The 25,330-nt window shown below is 34.2% G+C and overlaps 1 protein-coding gene across 1 annotated transcript; it reads right to left on the bottom strand.

The window, feature by feature from the left end:
- Positions 1-2,926: 2,926 nt before the first annotated feature.
- Positions 2,927-9,954, bottom strand: LOC113782557 (subtilisin-like protease SBT5.6). The gene is made up of 9 exons (XM_027328443.1): positions 9,880-9,954; positions 9,589-9,781; positions 8,193-8,375; positions 7,724-7,835; positions 5,296-5,848; positions 4,863-4,960; positions 4,412-4,757; positions 3,582-3,795; positions 2,927-3,453 (listed from the first exon to the last, which is right to left on the bottom strand). The coding sequence occupies exons 1-9, from the start codon at positions 9,952-9,954 to the stop codon at positions 2,927-2,929; spliced, it is 2,301 nt and encodes a 766-aa protein (XP_027184244.1).
- Between the last annotated feature and the right edge of the window lie 15,376 nt (positions 9,955-25,330).

The raw sequence follows: 25,330 nt of genomic DNA on the forward strand, positions 1-25,330 counted from the left end.
ACTAGTAGTTTAGGGTATATATCGGGTCGATCCCACGAGGAAGAGTTAACAATTACCGGTACTAGTAAAGCTTCTCTATTATTTAGACTATCAATGAATTATAAGAAATGAAACCTACTGAACTTATGCAAAATAACAAATAAAAGCTCCTTAGGTTATGGTATCCCTAACTACTCATGCAATTGCCATTTTTGGATCATTGAGTACTACTATCGAGGCTAGTTATGGTGTAATTGCCTCATGCATATGAAACCTACTTTCGTAGTGAATCAATTATACTCATAACTAATCCATACCTATTCGCATGGTTATGAAATTAGTTACAAGTTCATTTCTTCAGTGAAATTACATGAAATGAATCACTTAAAACCACATAGGTGCACCTCTACTTTCGTGAGTGTACTCCCTATGTTTAGCACTTCTTGAACCAGTGTTAAATCTCAATTTTCATTGCAAAAACAACACCTTAGATAATCACAATTAATGGTACCAGATTAATGATGATTTAAAGAGCCAAAGTGCTAAATATCTTGGTCAAATCATAGCAATTAAATAACCAAATAATAAACACTAACAATCATAGAAAGTTCAGCCAAAACCTAAGGCATAAACTTTAAAGATACATATTAAACACAAAATCCAGAACTTGCATATTAACTAAACTTGGAATCAAGTATAAAAGATAAAGAGTTGGAGAAGAGATAACCCTTGTCACATGAGCTTCACTCCTCCTTCTTCATCTCCATCTTCATCCTAATCTAGCCAAGATACAAGAATGGATGAACTATGCTACTCTACACTAAGTTAACCTAATACTCAGAAGATGAAAGTGCTACATTTTTGCACTCTCCAAGTTCTCCCGTATGCTCTCTATATTCCCTTCAATCTTGCAAGTTTTAGCTATATAAAGATGAAAGAAGTCAAGAAAATGAGGCCTACACCACCCTTTTACAGCTGCAAAGTAGTTCTCACATGTCTGGCATTGCATATGACTTGTTGGAGGTGAAAATAAGTTTTCCGCGTAAAGAGCAGCCTTCTCTGACCACAATCCGGCCACAAATCCGGCCAATTTCCCGCCGGATTGCTACAGTAACATTTTGGTGCACTTTTGCTCAATTTCCAGCTCTGCTCCGATTTTACGTCAACTTCAACTGAACTTTTCTTGATGATAAAAGCTGATTTAGCTCTTGACCAAAACATAAAACTTGTAGCCCTTTGAGTTACTTTTCAATGCATCAAGAATCACCTCATTTGGATTTGTGTAGGCTGATAAATTACCAAAATACCCTTGACTGCTCACTACCCTATTTCAGCTTCGACCAATAGAAATTTGCTACTGTAATTCGGCTTTTTGACCTGGAAAACCTTCAAACTAGATTCAGATGTCTTCACCAAAGTTGTAGATCTATCTCTTATCTTCAAATTGGTTTAAGAATCATCTCAATCCGATCATTTTATCTCAAGTTATAGTCGAACTACGAAAATGTGTCAAAACTGTCAAAATGCACAAAATCCAATTAAAAAGTGATAAAAACCTCATTTAATCACTTAAAAGTATTTTTCACTAATTAGAACCAAAATGATTCATTTTCTTCCAATAATATAACCAAAGTGACTAAAAATAATATAAAATGTCATACAATTATTACGTAAATTAGTCATTTATCAATCATCTGTAACGGAGCCTATGAAAATGTCAAAATCACCCTTGTTTAAAAACTAAAATGGCTTAAGTGACCAAAATATATAAACATAATATGCATGATACTTTAATCCGTTTTCGTCTTAATCCATAGAACTTTTGGTTAAATTTCAAATGATATCAATTAGAACTTTTCTCCATTAATATACTTAAATTGCCACATGAATATACACAATCACAACTATTGCAACTCTATTTAATTAGACAGTTTTCCAAATTGATTGCACTTTTTTTAAAAAAACTAACATGTAAGACGACCTCTCTTAGCAATTGTTCATTGGTCGCAGGTTAGCCAAAACCGTATCAATTATAAAAGTGGAATGAAAAGTCATATTATTACTTTAAACAAGTGGAAATTTCTATAACTAAGCCATAATTTGTATGTGCAATATCTTCAACATAATACTTTAAGGTATATATGACATCACGGGCCAAATTACAGACTAGCTACTTGAGGTTGACCCAATAATTGAACCAATGATCCTTGTCCTGATCATTTTTTTGAGTCAATGAATGGTTCAGTTATAAAGGACATAACGAATTTTAGACTACTTATATAGGGAATGAAAGAAAAGAAAAGAAAAGAAAAGGAATGGCATTAGTTTTTTTGTCTTATCTATTCACAGTTACTGCTATTCTTTATTTTTTTTTCAGTTAATTATTTCTCCTTTTAAAATTGGACCACTTGTAGCCAGTTAGCCGATTCCACTGGAACCAGACAACTGCAGGTAGGTTTCATAGCTCGATCTTACATGACTAGAAAAACGGTCAAATATGTATAGTAAAAGCCTCAGTATTCAGTCAACTCGGACTAGACCAGTTCGAGCAGTTTTTGGTTTCTTTATATATTGCCCATTTGTCAATGTAATTGAATGGCTTGAAGATGGATGAGATGCAAATGGCTTGTCTATAAGCTAACTGATACATAGAGTCGATAACTATTGTGGCAAGCAGCAATAGATTTCAATTCAATATGATGGATGCTGAGATAGGTAAACATCTATAGTCAATAATACTATATATATATATATATATATATATATATGTTGCAAATGAGATGCAAGCAACATTTCTCAAAAGGGATGACCACTTCAAACTATAATTTCCTTCTCATTTTATTATGCAAGAAGAAATTACAATACCTGAATACTCAGAACAAGAGAAACATTAATGACATCTTATATTGGTCAAGTAACACAAGTACAATTGGAATTTTCAAGAAAGTTATGCTGCTGATACTACAATAGGACTTCTAACAACATGACCAGCTCCATCACTCCATGCAAACCATCCAAATTCAAACTTTGTCTCCTTTATACTTGCAGCAACTTTTACTGTAATACTGAAGCTTTGTTTTTCCCCTATTTTACTAAAGTAGAGTTTTGTAGGAAGGATTTCAACAGTATAGCCCGGGGGTGGTACAATGCTTACTGTGTAAGTACTACTACCCGTACCAACATTTGTGACAGTTCTACTCACAGTCATGGTGCCTTTGAGTTTTGCAATTGCAAGTGAAGGGTAATTAAGATTACTGGGAGGAGGGACATGCTTTGGACATTTGAATGATGGATCGAGAAAAGCTGTGCCACTACTACAAAGGAAGCAAAGGTAATCAGTGTAACTTGCATCATAAACAAGTCCAGGATCTGCAGCTTTTGATGGTTGAAAATGGCCAGCCCCGTAGTGAAAAGGAGTTGCTATATTTCCCGCTGCATCTGTTATTGGTATCTGTACATTGTTGACCCTTCTTGCTGTGTAAAGAAAGTCAAAAAAAAATTTGTACAGATGAGGCGAAGAAGAAATAACATACTAACCTATGTGTCAATTAGAGATTATACTGAACAGGTGTAAAAACTAAAAAGCAATAGAAATGTACAACCTGTGGTCATTAGAGAAGATCTTATTGCAGCACTACTCCAATCAGGATGTATAGCTTTTAACAATGCAGCTACGGCAGAAACATGTGGGCAAGACATAGAAGTTCCTGATGCAATGTTATACTTAACAACTCGATGATCTTGAAGAAGCTGAGTTGGAGGCGATGCCTCAGTCCACGCGGCCAATATGTTTAGTCCTGGAGCAGTAATATCTGGCTGGTAGAATGAAAGAATTCAACCAACTATTGTTAATAATATGAATATTTTGTGGAAAAGAAACTAATCAATTTAAATATTTGAATTTTAAAATCCATGAGAGAACTGTGCAAAACTAGATTGGAAAAAAATAAAATGAAATGGTTGACAAAAGTGTAAGTATTTTGGTTAAGAAGCATAACTATTCTTATTTTGCTGGATGAGTTAAACTTGTTGAGTTATAAGTTTTAAGGAATTGAGTAAAAGAGAACAGCTACAATTCTTTCTATTATGCATCTGGAAATGAAAAAAAAAAGATAACAGAATACTAAATTTGGATGAGAAAAACTTTTTTAGAGCACGGTATGTTAGCTTATTCCAAATGATAATATATCATTTTCTATGTAATAGACATGAAACTGTTAACGACACAAAGATTACTCATACCCTTCTCAAAATAGGGTGGAAGGAAGAAACACTAATATTTCTATGCAGAATAACACCTATATTGTTTTGAATCTTTTGAATTCCTTCCCCCCAAGTGCAAGAACATTGTTCCGTTACCAAATTATGGATCGCATTAATTTACTTCAACAATAATTACCTACAGAATTTTCATGTTAAACAGTAAAATTACCTTGAGAATATTTGGTTCAATTCCATTTGGACCTAGTGCTGTGAAAGGAGCCATAAATGGAGCTGGTCCAGTACCAATAATAGTTCTTCCTGGGAAAAGTGTTGCTGTTGGATTTTCATTATTCAATATATAACTCACTATTGTTGCACTATCATTCTGAAGCACAGTTGTTCCAGGGAGTAGGAAAGGGACTTCATATACCCCTTTTCCGAAGTAAGGGTTGCCAAAAATGGCAGCCACTCCCCCTGCTCTTCTTACTTCCAATGCCTGAGAAATGAATCCTACCCTGCAGAAAACAACTTTGCCTTTGACAAGCTTTTTCGAAAGCGTACCAGGAAAGCACCACCTGTAAGGTTTGTTCATAAATGAGTAGAAATGGTGTATATTATCCAAGGTGAAATCTTAAAAAAAAAAAGAGTAAAGAAACTGAAGAAAGGGTGAAAATGGAAACCCGGTAGTCAGATTGGTGGTTTTGCCCGGGATTTCTACATGAACCGCATACACCAAAGGATACTTCTTGGTCTTCCTAAATGGCGTTACTGTACGCCCCTGTTGTGAAGATTAAAAAACAACTTTTGGTATCATATAAACAAAAATAATTTACCATGCATTATTGTTGGAAATGCCACTAAATTTTTTTTATTTGTGCATGTTGCAATTGATGGACAATGACTCTTCTGATTAAAGAAAAGTTTTTTGGCAAAAATAATGAATGGCAAGTACTATATAGCAAATGATATAGTACACTTGTCACCATTTCTTTTACAGTTAGTGATCTATTTGTTAACATATACAGTAAGTGTTCTCTGAGTGTGGTAAAGATCTAAGTGTTCATTCGCAATCTTAATGTTTAATCTTAAGATTGTTGGATTATCTTTTAGTACCTGAACAATCAGGCCATTTCCCAGCACAATTGTTGATTGAAATATTCGATCAATGCTACTAGCACCAACGGAGATGAGCCACGGAGCTACATTTGTCACAGATGATGGAGTTGGCCCTGAATTACCAGCACCGCATACCACGATAATATCTCTCTTCAGGGCATGCAATGATCCAATTGCAGTGCCATCTTCAGCATACGGAAAGCTAGTGTTGCCACCAATGGAGAGGCTAATAACATGAACACCATCCTTGATAGCATCGTCGAAGGCAGCAAGTGTATCACCGTCCGGGCATACTACAACATCTAGAGGATCAGGTTGCCAACAGACTTTATAGATGGCTAGGCGAACAAGAGGAGCGCCACCTGAGGCAGTACCATTGGCGAATCCACCCAAGGAAGAAGCATATGGAACTCTTCGTCCTCCGATAGTTGATGCTGTATGAGTTCCGTGGCCATTTTTGTCTCTAGGTGAACGGAATTCCATTTTTTCCTTAACAGGGCCAAGTTCAGCCTCATAATGCTTTAGATAGTATCGAGCCCCAATTATTTTCCTATAACAAGTAATGGAAAAAAAATTTTCACAAGACTTTTTCATCTTTTCATTAGGCAACATTTATTAGAACAATTCCACCCAACCATAAAAAAAAGGGAATAAAAGGAACCATCTATTAATTGGCAATGATCACATCTGAATTAGAAATTTGGAGTCACCAGAAAATCAAGCAAAAACTCATCTGTGCAAAAACTATCCTGGAGGTTTGTTGGAAGTGTCCGACCAGGCGGTGGTGAAGCTGAATGCCGATAGTTGTTCAAGGGGTAATCCGGGGATGAGTGGCGGTGGGGGGTTGTTCAGGGATTATGCAGGGAGGTTCATGCTTGGGTTTTCGTGTTACTTTGGGGAGACTACAAGTCTTCAGGTGGAGATGAAGTCTCTCCTGTTTGGTGTTCGTTTCGGGGTATCCCGTGACTTAGGAAGGTTGCATCTGGAATCTGATTCACTGGTGTCGGTCCGTATTATTCAGGGAAAGGTTAGGTGTCCTTGGCAGTTACAGAGGGAGTTACTAGAGTTGCAGCAATATAGTCGGTATTTTGAAGCTGTGTCTCACTGCTTTCGGGAGGCTAACAAGCCGGCGGACAGATTGTCTAATGTTAGAGTGGAGGCTAGGTGTACTATGATTTATGAGCACTATAAAGCATTACCTAGGTTGGTGAGGGGTGATATTACCTTAAATGTGTCTGGGTTTCCAAGTTTTCGTAGATGCCGTCGGTAGGGGTTGGCTAGAGATGGTTCAGGGTGATGTTTCTTGTACTCCTGGGGAGGGGATGGTCCCAAAATTTGTCCTTTTTTTGGATGCATGAATAATATTTTTATTTTTATAAAAAAAAGACTGATGTGATTAGCCAATGCACTGAAGGTATTCATTTTTAATTAATATTCTTTCATGTTTCTCTCAATGAATTGTAGGAGGAAACACAAATTGTGAAGAGTAAATTAATGCCCTATGGATCCTTTTGCTAAAAAAAAATGTTAAAGAAGCCTAGATATCTTCTTTTACAAGATACTTCACACAAGTGTTCATGAATATAAATGAGTTTCTTTAAGGGTTAAAGACACTGCCTCCTAACATTTGATGTCCCTTGTACTTTCTCAATTATTTTTGCTGCACTTTACCCCTTCTGTTTAGCCATATCAGCTATTACCATGTTTCAAATTTACCCTCATCTCCATTTTTCTTCATTCTTCTTTTTCTTGTCCAAGCTTCTCATATCACCATATTTAGCAGTGCAAGTTTTTCTTTTGAGAAAATCAAGAACTAAGTTCCAAATATATTCCACTTTTATTGGAAAACAAAAAAATTCAGCGTCTTAATTAAATTCAAAACCTTTGTTATTGTTAAAAATATTCCTCCTCAGAGTAACATTAACAAGCGGAGGTGAGATACCAATGTGATAAAATAGCTCTCATATGCGTGTCATGAACATTTGAAACTTTTGATAGAAAATTTTTGTATTGTTAAAATTACATGGTATTATTATTCTAATAATATTTTTTTATTTTTTGTACATGAAATGATTTTATTTTAAACTCTAAAATAGATTCGAAAGGCACGTGACTTTTTTAATTGGTTAGCATTTACTTTTAAGGACATTCTCCAAAAACAAAAAATGAGATCTTATTTTCAAGTATTGTTTCTACTAATTATTATTTTATAATCATTAGTTTTTTTTTTTTTGCGAAAGTGTTGGTCAAAGGGGGGAATGTAACAAAAATAATGTTACAGGTGAAAGTGCAAATGGCGCCAAACTTTAGGGGGTTTAGTGCGTTTGGCCCTTCTAATAATGTATTAACTCTTAGCCTGCCTTCTTTCGCATGATTCAATCATGTAAAGGAACCGTTGAATTGAATGAAGAAAAGGGGATCTCACCTATTGCAATGGGAAGAGTTAAAGGCAATCCCTTCTTGACAAGTACCTTTCCAAGATTTTGGAACAGGTTCCATCCCTTCATCGTTAAAACTTCGAGACTCTGGCCATATACCTGGTCAAAATAAAGTATAGATAGATAAAACAATCCTATTTTATGCACAACCAATTCCAAAAATGTGATGTGCTAAGTCAAATATGTTCCACAATCAACCATTCCTGTTAAATTAGCATGCACGCTATCACCTTGTTTTGTCTCTTGCTTTCTCTTGTAATGTTGACCCCGTCGACATATCTTTGTCAAAAAACATTTTTTTTATTATTCATGTTAGACAAAATCATTGTGTTTGCGTGCAAATTGAAAATAGAAAAATTCAAATTTTGAACTTAATACTGAAAACTGAATCTGTCTGTATGTCTGTATGCACGTATACTGACACTAGAATTCACCAAAATTATTAGGTAAAGTTACCGCTGTCAAGGACTCCAACGATAACATCTTTGCCGTAGCTAGCTCTCTGAAGTAATTTTTCTCCATTCACACGACTTAAGTCACCATTTGCTTCAAGTAAATTGGTGAAATCCCACGATCTTGTAGTTTGTAGCCGCAATCTTCTTGTTTGGCTACGGAAAACCGAAATCACTCCATCCATTTCTGCCAAGACAAGAGTAGGTTGTTTTCCATAAGCACGGTACAAGACCAGTTAGATGTCTAGGTAGGTTGGCATTAAAATTCTCCCAAACATTAGATGTCTAGGATATAGTACCATACCTTTTGTTTTATGAATGGTAGAATCAGTGGCGGAGCCAGAAATAACTTTTACTGGGAGTAAAGATAATATAGAATATATTTACTTTCTTTTCCCCCTAAAAATAAAGACATAACAACAATATTCATGCAATAAATGAAAATGATAAGAACTCCGCTGTGATTTCATGTAATATCATATTTCAAAATATCCATATAACTCCTATGATTTTATGTAAAGAGGAATTATGATGGATAAAAGCCTCTATTTTTGTTAATTTAAATACCAATAATACTCTTACTTAACTACTAAATGGAAAGAGGATCTAACCACTTAGCATAAAATCATGGAAGATTATGTTGATAAATGCAAAATTATAGGAAATTTAAGTGGATATTATAATTTCATCAAATGCGTTTTGGAGCATAACTGAGCCCATCTTCATAATTGAATGTGTTTTCAATCGGTTTTTCACTTTGTAAAAAAACTTCAGATGAATTATGAGTATATTTTGAAATATTAAGAGAGATGTAATAATATGGAAAACCTGAGGGGATTATTAGTTTGTTTCCCTGTACATATATTCTCAAATCACACCGTCAAAATTTAGAATAATGTGTTTGGTCACTCTCTCTAATTTGGCAGTTAAAATCAATAGGAGGTTAACCAATATTTCACTAATAGGGGTTTGGTGTTAACAAAAAGTGTTAACATTTACCTTTGCAAAAATACACTTCCAACATTTACCATTATCTATTCATATCTTATTTGGAAAACCTCCCACTCATATATAACTATCACTACACTCCTCAATTAACTGATTAACTAATCCACTAATAAACATTGATTCTTAAATGTGTGCTGGTGGGTGTCTGCTGAAATTAAACGAAATGATTGTTATTATATTGCTGGAAAAGTTGAGCATGGGACAGAGGAAAAAAATAGTTCAATCGCCCACGGTGAGCTATGTGAAGAGTTATGGTCCTTTAGGTAGTTTTCCCTGATAATTGTGGCTAACAGTTTTCCTTTTTTTTCCCTGATTCCGAGACCCTATATTGGTTTTGGACACCCTTTTTTTTCTTTTTTTTCCCTTTTTTTGTGTTTAATTTCCCTACTAACCTGACACCGTGGAGGCTTCTTCTGGTGTAAGGAATGCCGAGAAGCCATTGATTATGTGTTTGTAGCTATGAATAAGACATGTCTCAGCTTCTTGTTTTGAACCCTTAACAGAATGTAGAAATGACTGATGGTGTTCCTCTATTTCTTCAAAGTTTCTGTTCCCACTGTGCTCTCCAAGGTACACTATATACACCTGCAAGAATTGCAATAATGGAGTGATTAATTAAACTACAGAGAGAGCCAATCAATAAATAAGTTGATAATTCAGGAGATATGAAGTGAAGACTTCACCTGCCGTTCTTCACATAAGGCTTTCATATGAAGACTAATGAGAAGAAAGCATAAAACAGCCAAATATTTCTCCATGAATCTTTTGTTGAAATTGCAACTCGTGATGATGAACTTTGCCTATTCCATCATTATATTTAAAGGGTAAGAATAGGCAGTATGCTATCGATTTACTATTTTTATTCTCATATGGAACTTCATTTTTCCATAAAAACTTGTGCTGAAAGTCTTCTCCCAAATTGACAAAAACATGTATGTTAATGGTTGGCCGTGTCTGAGTAAGAAGCATGCTTATGTCAATGTCAAGAATTTTCAACCAGTGTTTAATTTTACGTAAACTTCAGTGACTGCCTAATAGTTCTGCTGTGATTGGGACATTCAAATTTTGAAAGGAACGGTACATTTCTTTTCTTTTCCTCGTAATTTCATGACTGTTCTGCTTCGCCACCCTTACGTAGCAAAAAAGGTTAATCATACTTTGCCCCCTAAGTTTTGAAGGTAATCACCTTTTATCGCATCAACTTTAAAAATAAGCACTTCACTCCCTACATGTGAACTGGTCAAACATTAGAATAGTTAACTCCATCCACAAGACTGATTGTAATGACATTTTTTCCCTTCTATTGTTGTTCAAATACAAACTTTGATAGTATATTTATTTAACATTACAAAAGAAATCAATTAACCGAAAACTCTAATGTGCTTTATTAGTAGTCAAAGTTGAAAATAGAAAAAAATTTCACTCCTTTTAATATATTCAATAAGAACATAGCAAGAATTTCTCTAGTGACTTTGAAATTTAAAACTTTAGCATGCCCTTACTAGTGGTAGTAAATGAACCGAACCCACTCAAACTGTTTAGGGCCAAATATAAAATGCACATACTCAGTATTTTGCATATATTGCCTTTATCCTTTTTCTTTTGTCAAATATCGCGAAAGTGTCACTGTTAAAACGTCTTTGACGGGTTTTTACTTTAAGTGCAAGTTTAATTCCGAATTTACACCCGTTGGACTGCAAGTATACAGGTCGCAATTGTAGTACGAGATGTGTATCGGGTCGATCCCACGAGGAGCAATTTAAAACAATTATTAGATACTAATTTACTCTATTATTTAGACTTACAATTAATTTGAGCAGAAACTTCAGATTTTAATTCAACTACAAAAATTCTTAAATAGATAAATGCAATTTCACAATAGGAGTAGAATTCACTAAATATTAAGATCTAGGGATGTAGATTCCACTTATAACACAAAAGATCTAAAATGAATTAATTCAACACTTGTTACTGCTCTTGTTTAACCAAGGATTCATTTCCAGAAATACCAAAATCACATTCTCATGATAATAATGGGTTAAAACAGATTAGTTTTTCCTAATCTCTTGGTAAATACTAAATCTGTTCTTATTCACACATGAAATGCAGATTTCATCCACTTGAATGTATTTCTATTCTCATGAATATACTACTCAAGCTCTACTTATGTCATTCCATTATTTTTACCATTTCTCAATGAGTAAAAACAACTATAAACCTGCTATTGGTGATCAAGCAACAACAAGTAATCCAACATACACAAGTAGATAAGTTAATACAAGACATAACAAGCATAAATCACAATCACTTCATATCATTTGGCCATAAGCTTCATCTACTCCCTAGATAAAGGAAATTAGCTACTCATGAATGATGAAACACTCATAACTTCATTAATGCAAATCATCATGAATTTACAAATACAAAAAGAGTAAAGAAAGTCTTAGCCAAGATATGGTGAAGCCTTCCAAAAATCTCCTTGTCTTGAACTTAGATGATTACAAGATGAAACCTCAATTGTCCTTTGCAAGTACCTAGCTAGAGAGACTATGTTTTTCTGTAAGAAGCTAAGCTACGAATGGATCTCCAGACCTCCCTCAATGTCTCTGCATAAAAACTACTCAAAGGCTTATTTTTCCAAGTCAAATTCCAACTTTTGATTCCCCAAATCTAACTTTGTTATAATTGTCAATAACCAATATTTTTGACTTGAAAATAAGCCACTTTTCTTGCCCTTTTGTCTTCTGAAGCATGTGCACCGAATTCCCTTGCATCTTATAGCTGGAAAGTGGTGTGAACACAAGAGAATTGGCTGAGTCAAATTGCAGAATTTCGGCTATAAAACGCGCCTACACAAAACGCGGCATAACTCGCGTTTTGTATACTCGCGTTTTCACTCTGGCCTTATTTCAACTGCGATTTTCTCATTGATAAAGGCCAAACTAGCTTTTGTGCAAAACAAAAAGGTTGTAACCATTTGTGTTAGCTTTCCAATGCTTCAAGAATCATCCAAATCGGAGCTTTGTAGCCTGAGATATGATCGAAATACTGTCACCTGTTCAAACCTCTGTTTTAACTTCCGACCACAGAATGCAGCTTCTGTATTCCAACGTTTTGCCCATGAAGATGGCAGAAATGGATTTCGATGTCTTCATACGAATTGTAGGTCTCTTTCTTAGCTTTAAAATGGTATAAAGATCACCTCAATCCGATAAGTGTAGCTCTAGATATGGTCAAAATACTGAAGAGTGTCAAACTGACTTGTATTGCATTTCCTCACTTGAACGTTTTTCACTTCATTCTTCTTGTTGCCACTTGAATTCATCACCAAATCTCTATTTTTACCTCATTTGACATCCTTTGGTGATTGAATCATCATTCCTGCATAAAAATGAAGTTTTTACCATTAAAATCAATAGAAATGCAATATTATCCACTTTTACCAAAAATATATAATTTTACCAAAAACCTCTTTATTTTATTTATAAAACTAAATAATCAACTCAAAATTAACTAATAAAATGCACTTAAAAATACGTAAAATAAACTCTTATCAAATACCCCCACACTTGAATCATTGCTTGTCCTCAAGCAATATAAAATTCCAACCATCAATGATCCAAAAATTGAAAATAAACATATGTAGTATTTCAACTCCATTTCCTTGAATCAAGGTAAATAACCTTATGTGATCTTTCCATTAAGTTCAAGTACTCATAATATCAAGCAAAGAAGAGCCAAGTATACCATAATTTTACCAATTCAACTCAACTTCTTATTTTTATCCAATTTCGCAAGCAAGCAACTCCTATAGTCAATAAAGATGCTAACTAATCTCATGATCAACTTCTTATTTTTCTTAAAGAGGGATTTAATTAATTTATTAATTTATTAATTATTTTTTATTTATTTATTTTAAGGGTTAAAATAAAGAGGGATTTAATTATTTATTTAAAGAGGGATTTAATTATTTTTTATTTATTTATTAATGAAAATGGGAACAATCTTAGCCTTATAGCATCATCACTAACTCCATTCATTTTAATTGTATCACAAATTTCCAAGAATGTAGCTAAGTGTGTATTAGGATCTTCTACTGCATTACCTCCAAATTGAGATTGTTGAACCATTTGGATAAGTGATGGTTTAATCTCAAAATTGTTAGCATTTACCGTAGGCCTTACTATGCTTGTTTGAGATCCTTGTGTTCCCGGTAGAGTATAATCTCGTAGAACTCGCCTATTTGGGTCATTTTCGGCCATCTCTTCCGCAAATGGTAGTTCTATCAAAATTTCCTCTATCGGTTGCCAAATCTCTTGTTCCTCTTGCTGTTGTGTGTGCCTCCTTTGTCTATGTAGTGTCCTCTCAATTTCTGGATTGAAAGGTGCGACTTCTCGAGACTCCCGGTGCATACACTACAAACAGAAATAAGGGATATTATGCAACTTCAATGGTAAAGAAAAAACTGATTACAATACAAGATTAAATATAATCTAAAAAATAAAGCTGTCTAAATTAATAAAGATGATTAGGCTCTAATATTGCCGCTCCCCGGCAACGGCGCCAAAAACTTGACGGGTTTTTACTTTAAGTGCAAGTTTAATTCCGAATTTACACCCGTTGGACTGCAAGTATACAGGTCGCAATTGTAGTACGAGATGTGTATCGGGTCGATCCCACGAGGAGCAATTTAAAACAATTATTAGATACTAATTTACTCTATTATTTAGACTTACAATTAATTTGAGCAGAAACTTCAGATTTTAATTCAACTACAAAAATTCTTAAATAGATAAATGCAATTTCACAATAGGAGTAGAATTCACTAAATATTAAGATCTAGGGATGTAGATGACGTGCGCGGAGTATACATATACAATTAAACTCATCCTAATCAAGTTTTACATTTATAAACTCCTAAATACCCCACACGCGATTTATCGCAAGTATACGAATCGTGAGCGAGTATAGGGTATTAAGGGTCGATCCCACAAGGAAGATTGCAATTACCGGTACTACTAAAGCTTCTCTATTATTTAGACTATCAATGAATTATAACAAATTAAAACCTACTGAAATTATACAAGAAAATAACAAATGAAAGCTCCTTAGGTTGTGGTATCCCTAACTACTCATGCAAGTGCTATATTTGGATCATTAAATACTACATCTAGGCTAGTTATAGTGTAATTTCCTTAAACATGTGAAACCTACTTTCGTAGTGAATCAACTATACTCATAACTAATCCATACCTATTTTCATGGTTATGAAATTAGCTACAAGTTCATTTCTTCAATGAAATTACATGAAATGAATCACTAAAAACCACATAAGTGCACCTCTACTTTCGTGAGTGTACTCCCTATGTTTAGCACTTCTTGAACTAGTGTTAAATCTCAATTTTCATTGCAGAAACAACACCTTAGATAATCACAATCAATGGTACCAGATTAATCATGATTTAAAGAGCTAAAATGCTAAATAACTTGCTCAAATCATAGCAGTCAAATAGCCAAATAATAAGCACTAACAATCATAGAAAGTTCAACCAAACCCAAGGTATAAACTTTAGAAACACATAATAAACACAAAATCCAGAACTTGTATATTAACTAAACTTGGAATCAAATACAAAGATAAAGAGTTTGGAAGGAATACAACCCTTGTCACATGAGCTTTCTTCCTTGCCTTCTTCATCCTCCATCTTCGTCCTAATCTAGATAATAAACAAGAATGGAAAAGCTACACTACTCTATACTAAGCTAAACTAACACTAGGGAGATGAAAGAGCTACATTTCTGCAACTTCAAGCTTCTCCCGTAGCTCACTCTCTATATTTCTCTATGAACTCCCTCTCCTTTTGCTCTCTCCCCCCTTCCTTTTGCAATGAATTTGGCTATTTAATGATGAAAGGTTGGTCAAGAAATGATGTTTTCAACTCCCTTTTACAGCTGGGAATGTCTCTCACATGTCTAGCATCACATGTGAGTTGGTGGAGGTGAAATTGAGTTTTACGCGTATAAAGCAGCCTTTTCTGACCAGTGATCCGAGCTGCTACAGTGCCTCGGATCCGTATGGATCCGAGCTCGGATCCACTAACCCAGAAACAGCCGAGGGTTCGGATGAATAGTGGATCCGAGTGTGGATCACTTGCTCTGTTTTTGGCCCAACTTCAACCGATCTTTTCTTGATGTTAGAGGCTGAACCAGCTCATGTGTAAAACACGAAAGTTGTAGCCTTTTGAGTTATCTTTCCAATGCATCAAGAATCACCTCATTTGGATCTGTGTAGGCTGAGATATGACTGAAATACCCTTGTCTGCTCATTGCCCTGTTTCAGCTTCGACCAACAGAAATTAGCTAATGTAATTCGGCTTTTTGATTTTGAAAACCTTCAAACTGGATTCGGATGTCTTCACCAAAGTTGTAGATCTATCTCTTATCTTCAAATGGGTTCAAGAATCATCCCAATCCAATCATTGTAACTCAAGTTATAGCCGAAATACGAAAATGTGTCAAAACTGTCAAAATACACAAAATCCAAGTAAAAAGTGATAAAAACCTCATTTAATCACTTAAAAGCATTTTTCACCAATTATAACCAAAATGATTCATATTCTTCCAATAATATAACCAAAGTGACTAAAAATAATATAAAATGTCATACAATTATTACGTAAATTAGTCACTTATCAGTAGATTCCACTTATAACACAAAAGATCTAAAATGAATTAATTCAACACTTGTTACTGCTCTTGTTTAACCAAGGATTCATTTCCAGAAATACCAAAATCACATTCTCATGATAATAATGGGCTAAAACAGATTAGTTTTTCCTAATCTCTTGGTAAATACTAAATCTGTTCTTATTCACACATGAAATGCAGATTTCATCCACTTGAATGTATTTCTATTCTCATGAATATACTACTCAAGCTCTACTTATGTCATTCCATTATTTTTACCATTTCTCAATGAGTAAAAACAACTATAAACCTGCTATTGGTGATCAAGCAACAACAAGTAATCCAACATACACAAGTAGATAAGTTAATACAAGACATAACAAGCATAAATCACAATCACTTCATATCATTTGGCCATAAGCTTCATCTACTCCCTAGATAAAGGAAATTAGCTACTCATGAATGATGAAACACTCATAACTTCATTAATGCAAATCATCATGAATTTACAAATACAAAAAGAGTAAAGAAAGTCTTAGCCAAGATATGGTGAAGCCTTCCAAAAATCTCCTTGTCTTGAACTTAGATGATTACAAGATGAAACCTCAATTGTCCTTTGCAAGTACCTAGCTAGAGAGACTATGTTTTTCTGTAAGAAGCTAAGCTACGAATGGATCTCCAGACCTCCCTCAATGTCTCTGCATAAAAACTACTCAAAGGCTTATTTTTCCAAGTCAAATTCCAACTTTTGATTCCCCAAATCTAACTTTGTTATAATTGTCAATAACCAATATTTTTGACTTGAAAATAAGCCACTTTTCTTGCCCTTTTGTCTTCTGAAGCATGTGCACCGAATTCCCTTGCATCTTATAGCTGGAAAGTGGTGTGAACACAAGAGAATTGGCTGAGTCAAATTGCAGAATTTCGGCTATAAAACGCGCCTACACAAAACGCGGCATAACTCGCGTTTTGTATACTCGCGTTTTCACTCTGGCCTTATTTCAACTGCGATTTTCTCATTGATAAAGGCCAAACTAGCTTTTGTGCAAAACAAAAAAGTTGTAACCATTTGTGTTAGCTTTCCAATGCTTCAAGAATCATCCAAATCGGAGCTTTGTAGCCTGAGATATGATCGAAATACTGTCACCTGTTCAAACCTCTGTTTTAACTTCCGACCACAGAATGCAGCTTCTGTATTCCAACGTTTTGCCCATGAAGATGGCAGAAATGGATTTCGATGTCTTCATACGAATTGTAGGTCTCTTTCTTAGCTTTAAAATGGTATAAAGATCACCTCAATCCGATAAGTGTAGCTCTAGATATGGTCAAAATACTGAAGAGTGTCAAACTGACTTGTATTGCATTTCCTCACTTGAACGTTTTTCACTTCATTCTTCTTGTTGCCACTTGAATTCATCACCAAATCTCTATTTTTACCTCATTTGACATCCTTTGGTGATTGAATCATCATTCCTGCATAAAAATGAAGTTTTTACCATTAAAATCAATAGAAATGCAATATTATCCACTTTTACCAAAAATATATAATTTTACCAAAAACCTCTTTATTTTATTTATAAAACTAAATAATCAACTCAAAATTAACTAATAAAATGCACTTAAAAATACGTAAAATAAACTCTTATCAGTCTTCTAGATAAAAGTTATTAAGAATCATGAAAAGTTGTTACAGAGAATTTAACAATGAATTAACATTTCCTACACTGACAGTGTATATACTATCAGCGTTGGATGAATAACAACAATGTAAAATTTAAATTTAAAATTCAACTTTTGCACATATGTTATGAATCAAACGGTGATAGTATATATAAGATATACTCTTAAACAAGTAGTAATTTTTTTTAACTTATAGTAGATAACTGTTATTCGGCCACAAAGCTGAAAACGAGGCAAAAAGATGTGGGAGGGGTGGTGTCGAAAGGGTGAACCTATGTTGCTAAATCTTTACTTCAGAATTTTGGTTAATTAACATTGATTCAAAACAGAAAGTTACTTAACATAATTAGCAGGCCTATGGATATAGATGAGCCAATTTTCAATACTATAATTCCATATTGAGTTAACTAACCAAATAATCAATTCCTAAAACGTATTAGTTTGCCTTTAATACAACTGGTTGACCATGCATCGTTTAATGGAGTTGCAGCAGCTCGTCACTATATCAACTTGCAATTGGAAATTGATCAAGAAGACAAAAGCATAACAGTGACATGAGAAGGATTTCTTATTGTCAATAAGTTCATGATCCCAGGGGGGCAAAAAAAAGAGTTTTACTAATCAGAATAGAAAGGTACATTCATATATAGTACTCTTATATATCTGCACAAACTAGGATGTTTACTCCACCAAACTGATCTGTTGTCTTTAGTTACGGGGAAAAATATTCGTAGTTGGTTTAATAATCTATATATAATCTTGCGACTGTTGATAATTTAACTTTCATTATTGGGCAAATTACATTTTACCCCCTGTGGTTTACCCTTTTTTTACATAACCCCCCTATGGTTTCAAAAGCTATACATAACCCCCTCATGGTTTGGATTAAAGTGTCAACGTGACGGAAATAGTCACTCGTAACGGAACTTCTAAAAATGTCGAAATTACCCTTATAAATACATGACACATTAACCCCGTATGCTTTTTATATTTTACCATATAACCCCCTTATGGTTTAGTACTTTACCATATAACCCCCTTATGATTTTCAAAATATACACATAACCCCCCTTGGTTAATAAATAATTTTCAACTTTACATAAGGGTAATTTTGACATTTTACATGACGCCGTTACGAATGATCATTTCCGTCACTTTGACACTTTAATCCAAACCATAAAGAGGTTATGTATAGCTTTTGAAACCGCTGGGGGTTATGTGAAAAAACGCTAAACCACAAGGGGGTAAAGTGGAATTTACCCTTCATTATTTCTCAAAAGATAAATCTTAGTTTAGCGTTTAATGTCTTCTCGTCAAGTTCAATGCTTAAGATATATACTATGTTGAAGCATTCAAGGATCATACAAGTTGATATATAGTAAATTATTCTTAGAGAATATACTATTGTTTCACGTGCAAGTTGAACATTTTCTATTCCGGCAGATGGTGAAAGGTTTAGAAACTTTTGAATAGAAAATGAGGATTAGATTTTCGTTCTTGACTAATTCATAGCCGAACCACATGCGATATCAACTTGAAATTACTTTAGTTTAGCAGTGTGAAATCGTGGGGGCTGGCGCTATTCTTGCCTTTACAATTCAAAAGCTGTAAACTGAACTCAACATGGGCATGTTTTGAGGACTTTGATGCACTTAGAGATGATTTCTTTGCAGAGCTAAATATTGATACATCCATTAATAATGCATTAGCTCTCGACCATAACCATGTTAAATATTTGAATAGGAATTGAGGCCGCTAGTTCATTTGTTGGGTTTATTATTCCATGGATAGATGGTTTTCTGTACTTTGTTTAATAGTTTTTTTTTTCTTTTTGGTTCTCAATTCGTTCTATACCTTTAAAAACAAGTATATTTGAATACCATTTTATCGATATACACTAACTCTTCTAAACTCGATTGTTTGTTGTACCATGGTTCAGAGGTTTCAATTTCTTAATAAATTTTCAACAGTTGGGATCCTCTATACCACTATTCGGTGCTAAATCCAGTGTCAATCCCACTTATCACGTGATGGTAGAAGAAATTTAAATAAATAGCACATGACAAATTAAATAAACAGGACACTTGGCATAAATATAGAAGTGGCAGTGAATTGCCACTGAAAAGTGGCACTGAAAAGTGGCACTGAGGATCATGTGTGAATTTTCAATGCTTTCGTGTCCCTTTGTGTGTTGTGTTCCTCTTTCAACCTCTTTCACGGGTGTTTTAATCCCTCGTGGACATTCCTTTTTGTAAGAGCATTCCCTTTCGTGTTGTTCAAATTTTGCATTATATTTTCTCTAATGATTTTGTTCTATTGTACAACGTCTTTTAAGGAGTTTTTAATTATGTTTTACGATATTTTCACTCAACAAGCACATTTCCTATGCAAAGTTAGTTACTAGGACTAATTCCACCTTACATCCCCGAACTTGTACTACTTTTTCATTTTGCATTATAAATTTTAATTTTATACACTCTAAACTCTCTTATGTATCCTATTTAAGCCTAATCAATGACAATATTAGCAAAATTAACAGAATAAAGGACCTACAAATCAATGACAATATGTTGAAAGTGGTCAATAGGAGTCAAGAGATTGCAAAACAACACGATACATTGTCATTAATTTGTATCATCCTTTATTTCATTAATTTGCTAACAATATTAGTGATTCGGACCATACAAGTCAGTGAACATGTGGTAAAAATAGTCAAAATGAGCTAAGAAATCACGGTTAGAACAAAACAATACGTTATCAGTAATTTACATCATTTTTTATCTTATTAATTTTACTAACATTGTTATTTATTAGACTTAAAATGGATACATTTGAGATTTTAGAGTGCAAAGTATTCAAAATTAAGAGTTTAGAGCGTAAAGTGTCCAAAATTAAAATTTAAGGTGCAAAATAAGGAAGTGGTACAAGTTTGGGAGTGCAAAAACGATTTAGTTCTTTGTGCTAATCAGGCTAGAAAAAGAAATTCCAATATAATGATTTTCCATATCTGTGTACTAAATAAATTTTCTAAATCTGAAAGTCAAAAGCAAATCCAAAAGATTAGTTAAGAACAGACCCTTAAGCAAGCTATATATATTTACTCTTCACAAGATTTTCACGAGTCAATAGGATGCCAATTGGTATTTTTATAACACATCCATATCTTGCTTTATATTTTGTTTGGATATTACATTATTTTGGAAAAAGTCCAAGATTCTCTAAACACGTTTACGTGTTTATCTTTTCAATCACATTTTTTATTGTATAAAATACATTTAAAGAATGCTACAGTAAATAAAATTATCAAATAATCTTCATTCACACTAAAAGGTCAAATGTATGGTGTAAATGTGTTTAAATGGATTTAGCAACTATTAAAGAAATAGCTATTTGTTATGTTACAATTATTATATGTGTTCAATAATAAACTAGGGATATTTTGGTCATGCAAAATAAAATTTCTTCTTAACTCCGTCAACAAATTAACCACAAGGCGTAAAGTGTACATATTTGGAGTTCAAGGGTGTAAAGTGTCACTAAAGGTCAAGTTCGGGGGGGCAAGTGTTACTAATTATCAAGTTCAAGGGGCAAAGTATAATTAACACTATAAAGTAATACCAAAAAATAAAATACTACCGACCAGCTAGGTAGAGCTGCAACTGGTTTAAATAGAAGTGATAAGAGTTTATTATGAATGTTTTTCAGTAGCATTTTGTGTGTATTTTCGATATAATTTAGGGTTTTTATAAGGTAGCTTCCTCTCTAAGTCTCTTAATTTTGCGAGTTTCGCTTGAGCAATTTAATGTGTAAATTTTGGTTATATTTATAGGAATTGAGACATAATAGAAACGTTAGATCGTGATGGATACACTTCAACTCCATTAAAGCTTGATTCAGCGATGATATGCAAAGGACATAGGTTATTCAATGCAAATTTTATTGGAGCAATGCATGAACACAAATGTGGACATAGTGTCATGGATCTTAGAATTGAATTGAAGCAGAAAAGAAGCAAGAAAACGCAACAAACCTCTAATATGCAGGCTTAGGTCGCGTATTCGGAGTTCACATATTGTCCTTGATTTCTCTGCAACTTGTCCTGCAACTTGCTTTGTCTTCGCACTGCTTTCCAACTCAATTCTAGCTCAGAATTTTGGCTACACATGCTCAAGATTCCTTAGGGAAGAGAAATGGAGCTTTATGTCATATCATTTACCACTTGTTGACTCTCTTAACATTATATATGTAAGAATCATTGAAAAAGAGAGAGTCTTTAGTCAATAGTGATAATTCTTAGTCTCTTTAGCTAGAAAGCTTAGTTATAGCTTTTTCTTGTTCTTTCTAGCAAGAAACTTGTAAGAAACAATTGGAGAATTCATTGTACCACTCATTTTGTTGAAGAAATAAAAGATTTGGGAGCTTGTTCATCACCTTGGCTAAGCTTTCTCTATCTTTCTCTTTACTTGTGATTCAATATGTGTGCATGCAATAAAGTAATGTTCTTTCTTACTTTATATCACATGAGTAGCTAAATTTCTAAATTTAGGAGGTGGATAAAGCTTATGATTACTTGATATGAGTTGAATATGATTTACACTTGTTATCTCTTGCATTAACTTGTCCATTTATGCATGCTTATCACTTGTTGTTGCTTGATCAGCGATGGCAAGTTTTTAGTTATTGTTATTCAATGAAAATTGGTAATAATAATAGAACAACATAAATGGAGCTTAAGGAGTAGACTCATGAGAATAGAGGTACACTTGAATGGATTATCTTTGCATTTCATGAAGAACTAGAGAGTAGATCTAGTAATTCACCAAGAGAATAGGGAAAACTAGACAATTCTAAGCGACTACATCATGAGAATGAATTTTGGTAAATATGGAAATGAATCGCTAGTTAAACAAGAGTAGTAACAAGAGATAAATCTATTCACTTGTATCTTTTGTGCAATAAGTGGATTTACGTCCCTAAACTCAAGTATTTAGTGATATTGATAGGGTGCATTTTGTTGGTATATTTGTGGATATTTCCCCCTTTATTTTGGACCAAATATTATTTCAATTGATAAATTCTACTTATATTTAGTGGTGCTAATTGTAGGGAGGTGGAGCAAAAGGTGAAAAGAGGTGATTTTCCAAGAATTACTGTCAAATCCAGACCATTCGGAATTTACGCACGTGGTGGCTTCCCAATTTAAATTGAAGTCCTTTTCCAAGATATTCGATTTTCTGTTTTGTATTTGGAAACAATAGGTGTCTTGTGTCAATTTAGGAAATAGCTTTTTTTCTTAGCAAATATTAATAGTTTAGGAAAGGAAAGAAACATGAAGGGAGTGGAGTCTTTGGCTGGCTGGTTTTTCACTTGATTGGTACTTCGAAGCCAAAGTGAAGTCAAAGGGAGGGTCAGGACTCTTTGCTAGAAAAAAGAAGAAATTGATGGCCTCAACGATTCTTTGGTTCTCTCCAGTAGCTGCATGTCTTTCATTTTTTTCTATACTTCTGCATTGGAGATTTTCCACGCGATCAATAGTTAATTCTCTTTTCTAGCCAAGGAATAACAAGGATTTGGTTCATCTACATCTGTCAGATCTAATTGTTTTATAAATTTCTTTTATTCGCTAGTATTCATATGTTTTCTGATTTAATTTATTATCATTGTTTTGTTGTTTGGATATCAATGGCACCCGATATTTAATTCAACTTGACAAACTATCGTCAGTTAAAACAGTTAAATCCGTAATTGTTTAATTGTCTTAAATTAGTGGCGACTAATATGATTGGTTTCATGTTAGGGAGACATATGATCTAATTTAAATAAACCCTGATAGTGTGTTTATTGATTAGAATAGGATTTTTCTAGTTTCAAATGCAATCAAGAAATTAAATTCTATGAGTTTACCTAGGGTTATTTCTTAGTTAGGGAAGTAGTTAATGGGCGTACCTTAACTATTGAGACGGTAAGGAAAAGTTGGTTGTCATCGCTTGTTTGGCAACTATAACTTGTTTATTAATGAATAAATGAAATAATTCTTGTATCGATGATCAGTTATATGAGCCACTTCCGAAGTTATATCCTTGATTCGAATTTAATTTGCTTTAGTTTAGTTATTTTTAATTTGCGTGATTATTTATTTTTAATTTCAATTTTTCAAAACCCCTAGCTAATTTTCACTTGAAAAGAAACAAATTTCCTCTAATACCTGTGGAGACGAGCCTACTTGCTGCTATACTCATTTATATTCTTGTGAGTAGGATTTTATTATTGCATAGGCCGGACACCTGTCAATTTTTGGTGCCGTTATCGGGGATTGGTGTTGGTTAATTTGTTACTTTTTTAGTTTGTTTCATTTTATTTTATTTTCTGGTATTTTTGCTTGTTTATGTCTCATTCTTCTCACACAGGTGAACTGGTTTTCAATCCCGAGGTTGAGAAGATTGCGCGTAGGTTGCGAAAAGAAACCAGAATACGAAGAGGAGAGCAGTCACCTACTGCATCTCTAGGGCTTAATTTGGCTGTGGACTTATTGGATTCTTCCAACGATTCTGAACAGGAAGAAGTCATGATGGAAAACAATAATCAGACTCTAAGGGAATTGGCTGCCCCTAATTTAAATTAGCAGCCTTTATGCATTACTTTTCCTGATTTTGCTGAATCAGGATTGCCATCTCCTACCTAATTTTGATGGTTTACTAGGTGAAAAACCCCACAAACACCTCCAAGAGTTCACCGTTGTCTACACAAATATGAAACCACCTAGTGTGACAGAGGAGCAAATTAAGATGCAAACTTTCCCTTTTTCACTAAAAAGGGCTGCCAAAGACTGGTTATACTACCTACCTACGGGGAATATTACAGCCTGGACAGATATGAAGAGAAAATTTCTGGAGAAATACTTTCCTGCCTTTAGAGCTGTCAGTCTACAAAAAGAAATTTGTGGTATCAAGCAGAGTCCTGGGGAGTCTCTTTATGAATATTGGAAGAGATTTAAAAAACTGTGTACCAGTTGCCCTCAATACCAAATAAATGAGTAACTCCCCATCTAATACTTTTATGAAGGCATGATCTATAGAGATAGAAGCATCATTAATGCCGTGAGTGGAGGAGCACTAATGAACAAGACTCCTCGAGGAGCTTGGGATTTGATTGAAGAAATGGCTGAAAATTCTCAATAATTTGGCACATGGGATGATGTACTTGCTCGTCGAGTAAATAAGGCAAGTGTTCTTTCAATGCAACAATAACTGGCTGAGCTAACTTCTATGGTTCGACAAATAACAGTAGGGATCAAACAATAAGTTAAAGCGTGCGGAATTTGCAAGGATTTTAGTCATCCTACTGATGGGTGCTCGATGCTACAAGATGATAGCATTGGACAAGTAAACTTGGCTAGAAACATGCCCACGCTCAATAGGCAGTACGACCCTTACTCCAGCGCGTTTAATTCGGGTTGGAAGGATTACTCAAATTTTAGTTATGGGAAGGATAAGCAAAATTCTTTCCCCAATAGACAGCAAGGGTTCTAGCCACAGTATCCATCAAGACCTCAACCCTGTTCGTCTAATTTAGAAACATCTCTTGAGGATATGTTCAAGACATTGGCTACTAACACCATGCAACTCCAGCAGAACAGTTTGCAATTTCGGCAGAATACATTGCAGTTCCAACAAAAAATGGAGGCAAGTATATAAGATCTGAAAAATTAGATGAGTCGGATGACCTCTATGATAAATCGCCTGGAGTCCTGAGGGCAATGAAGCCTTC

This window comes from Coffea eugenioides, chromosome 9 (assembly GCF_003713205.1).
Source record: "Coffea eugenioides isolate CCC68of chromosome 9, Ceug_1.0, whole genome shotgun sequence".
NCBI lineage: Eukaryota > Viridiplantae > Streptophyta > Magnoliopsida > Gentianales > Rubiaceae > Coffea > Coffea eugenioides.

Bases quoted from the DNA above. Each gene is read 5' to 3' on its own strand.
- LOC113782557 (XM_027328443.1), bottom strand. From the start codon at position 9,954: ATGGAGAAATATTTGGCTGTTTTATGCTTTCTTCTCATTAGTCTTCAT. The intron at 9,782-9,879 runs GTGAAGTCTTCA...CAATTCTTGCAG, and splicing joins CCTTATGTGAAGAACGGCAG to GTGTATATAGTGTACCTTGG. The intron at 5,849-7,723 runs GTGAGATCCCCT...TACTTGTTATAG, and splicing joins AACTCTTCCCATTGCAATAG to GAAAATAATTGGGGCTCGAT.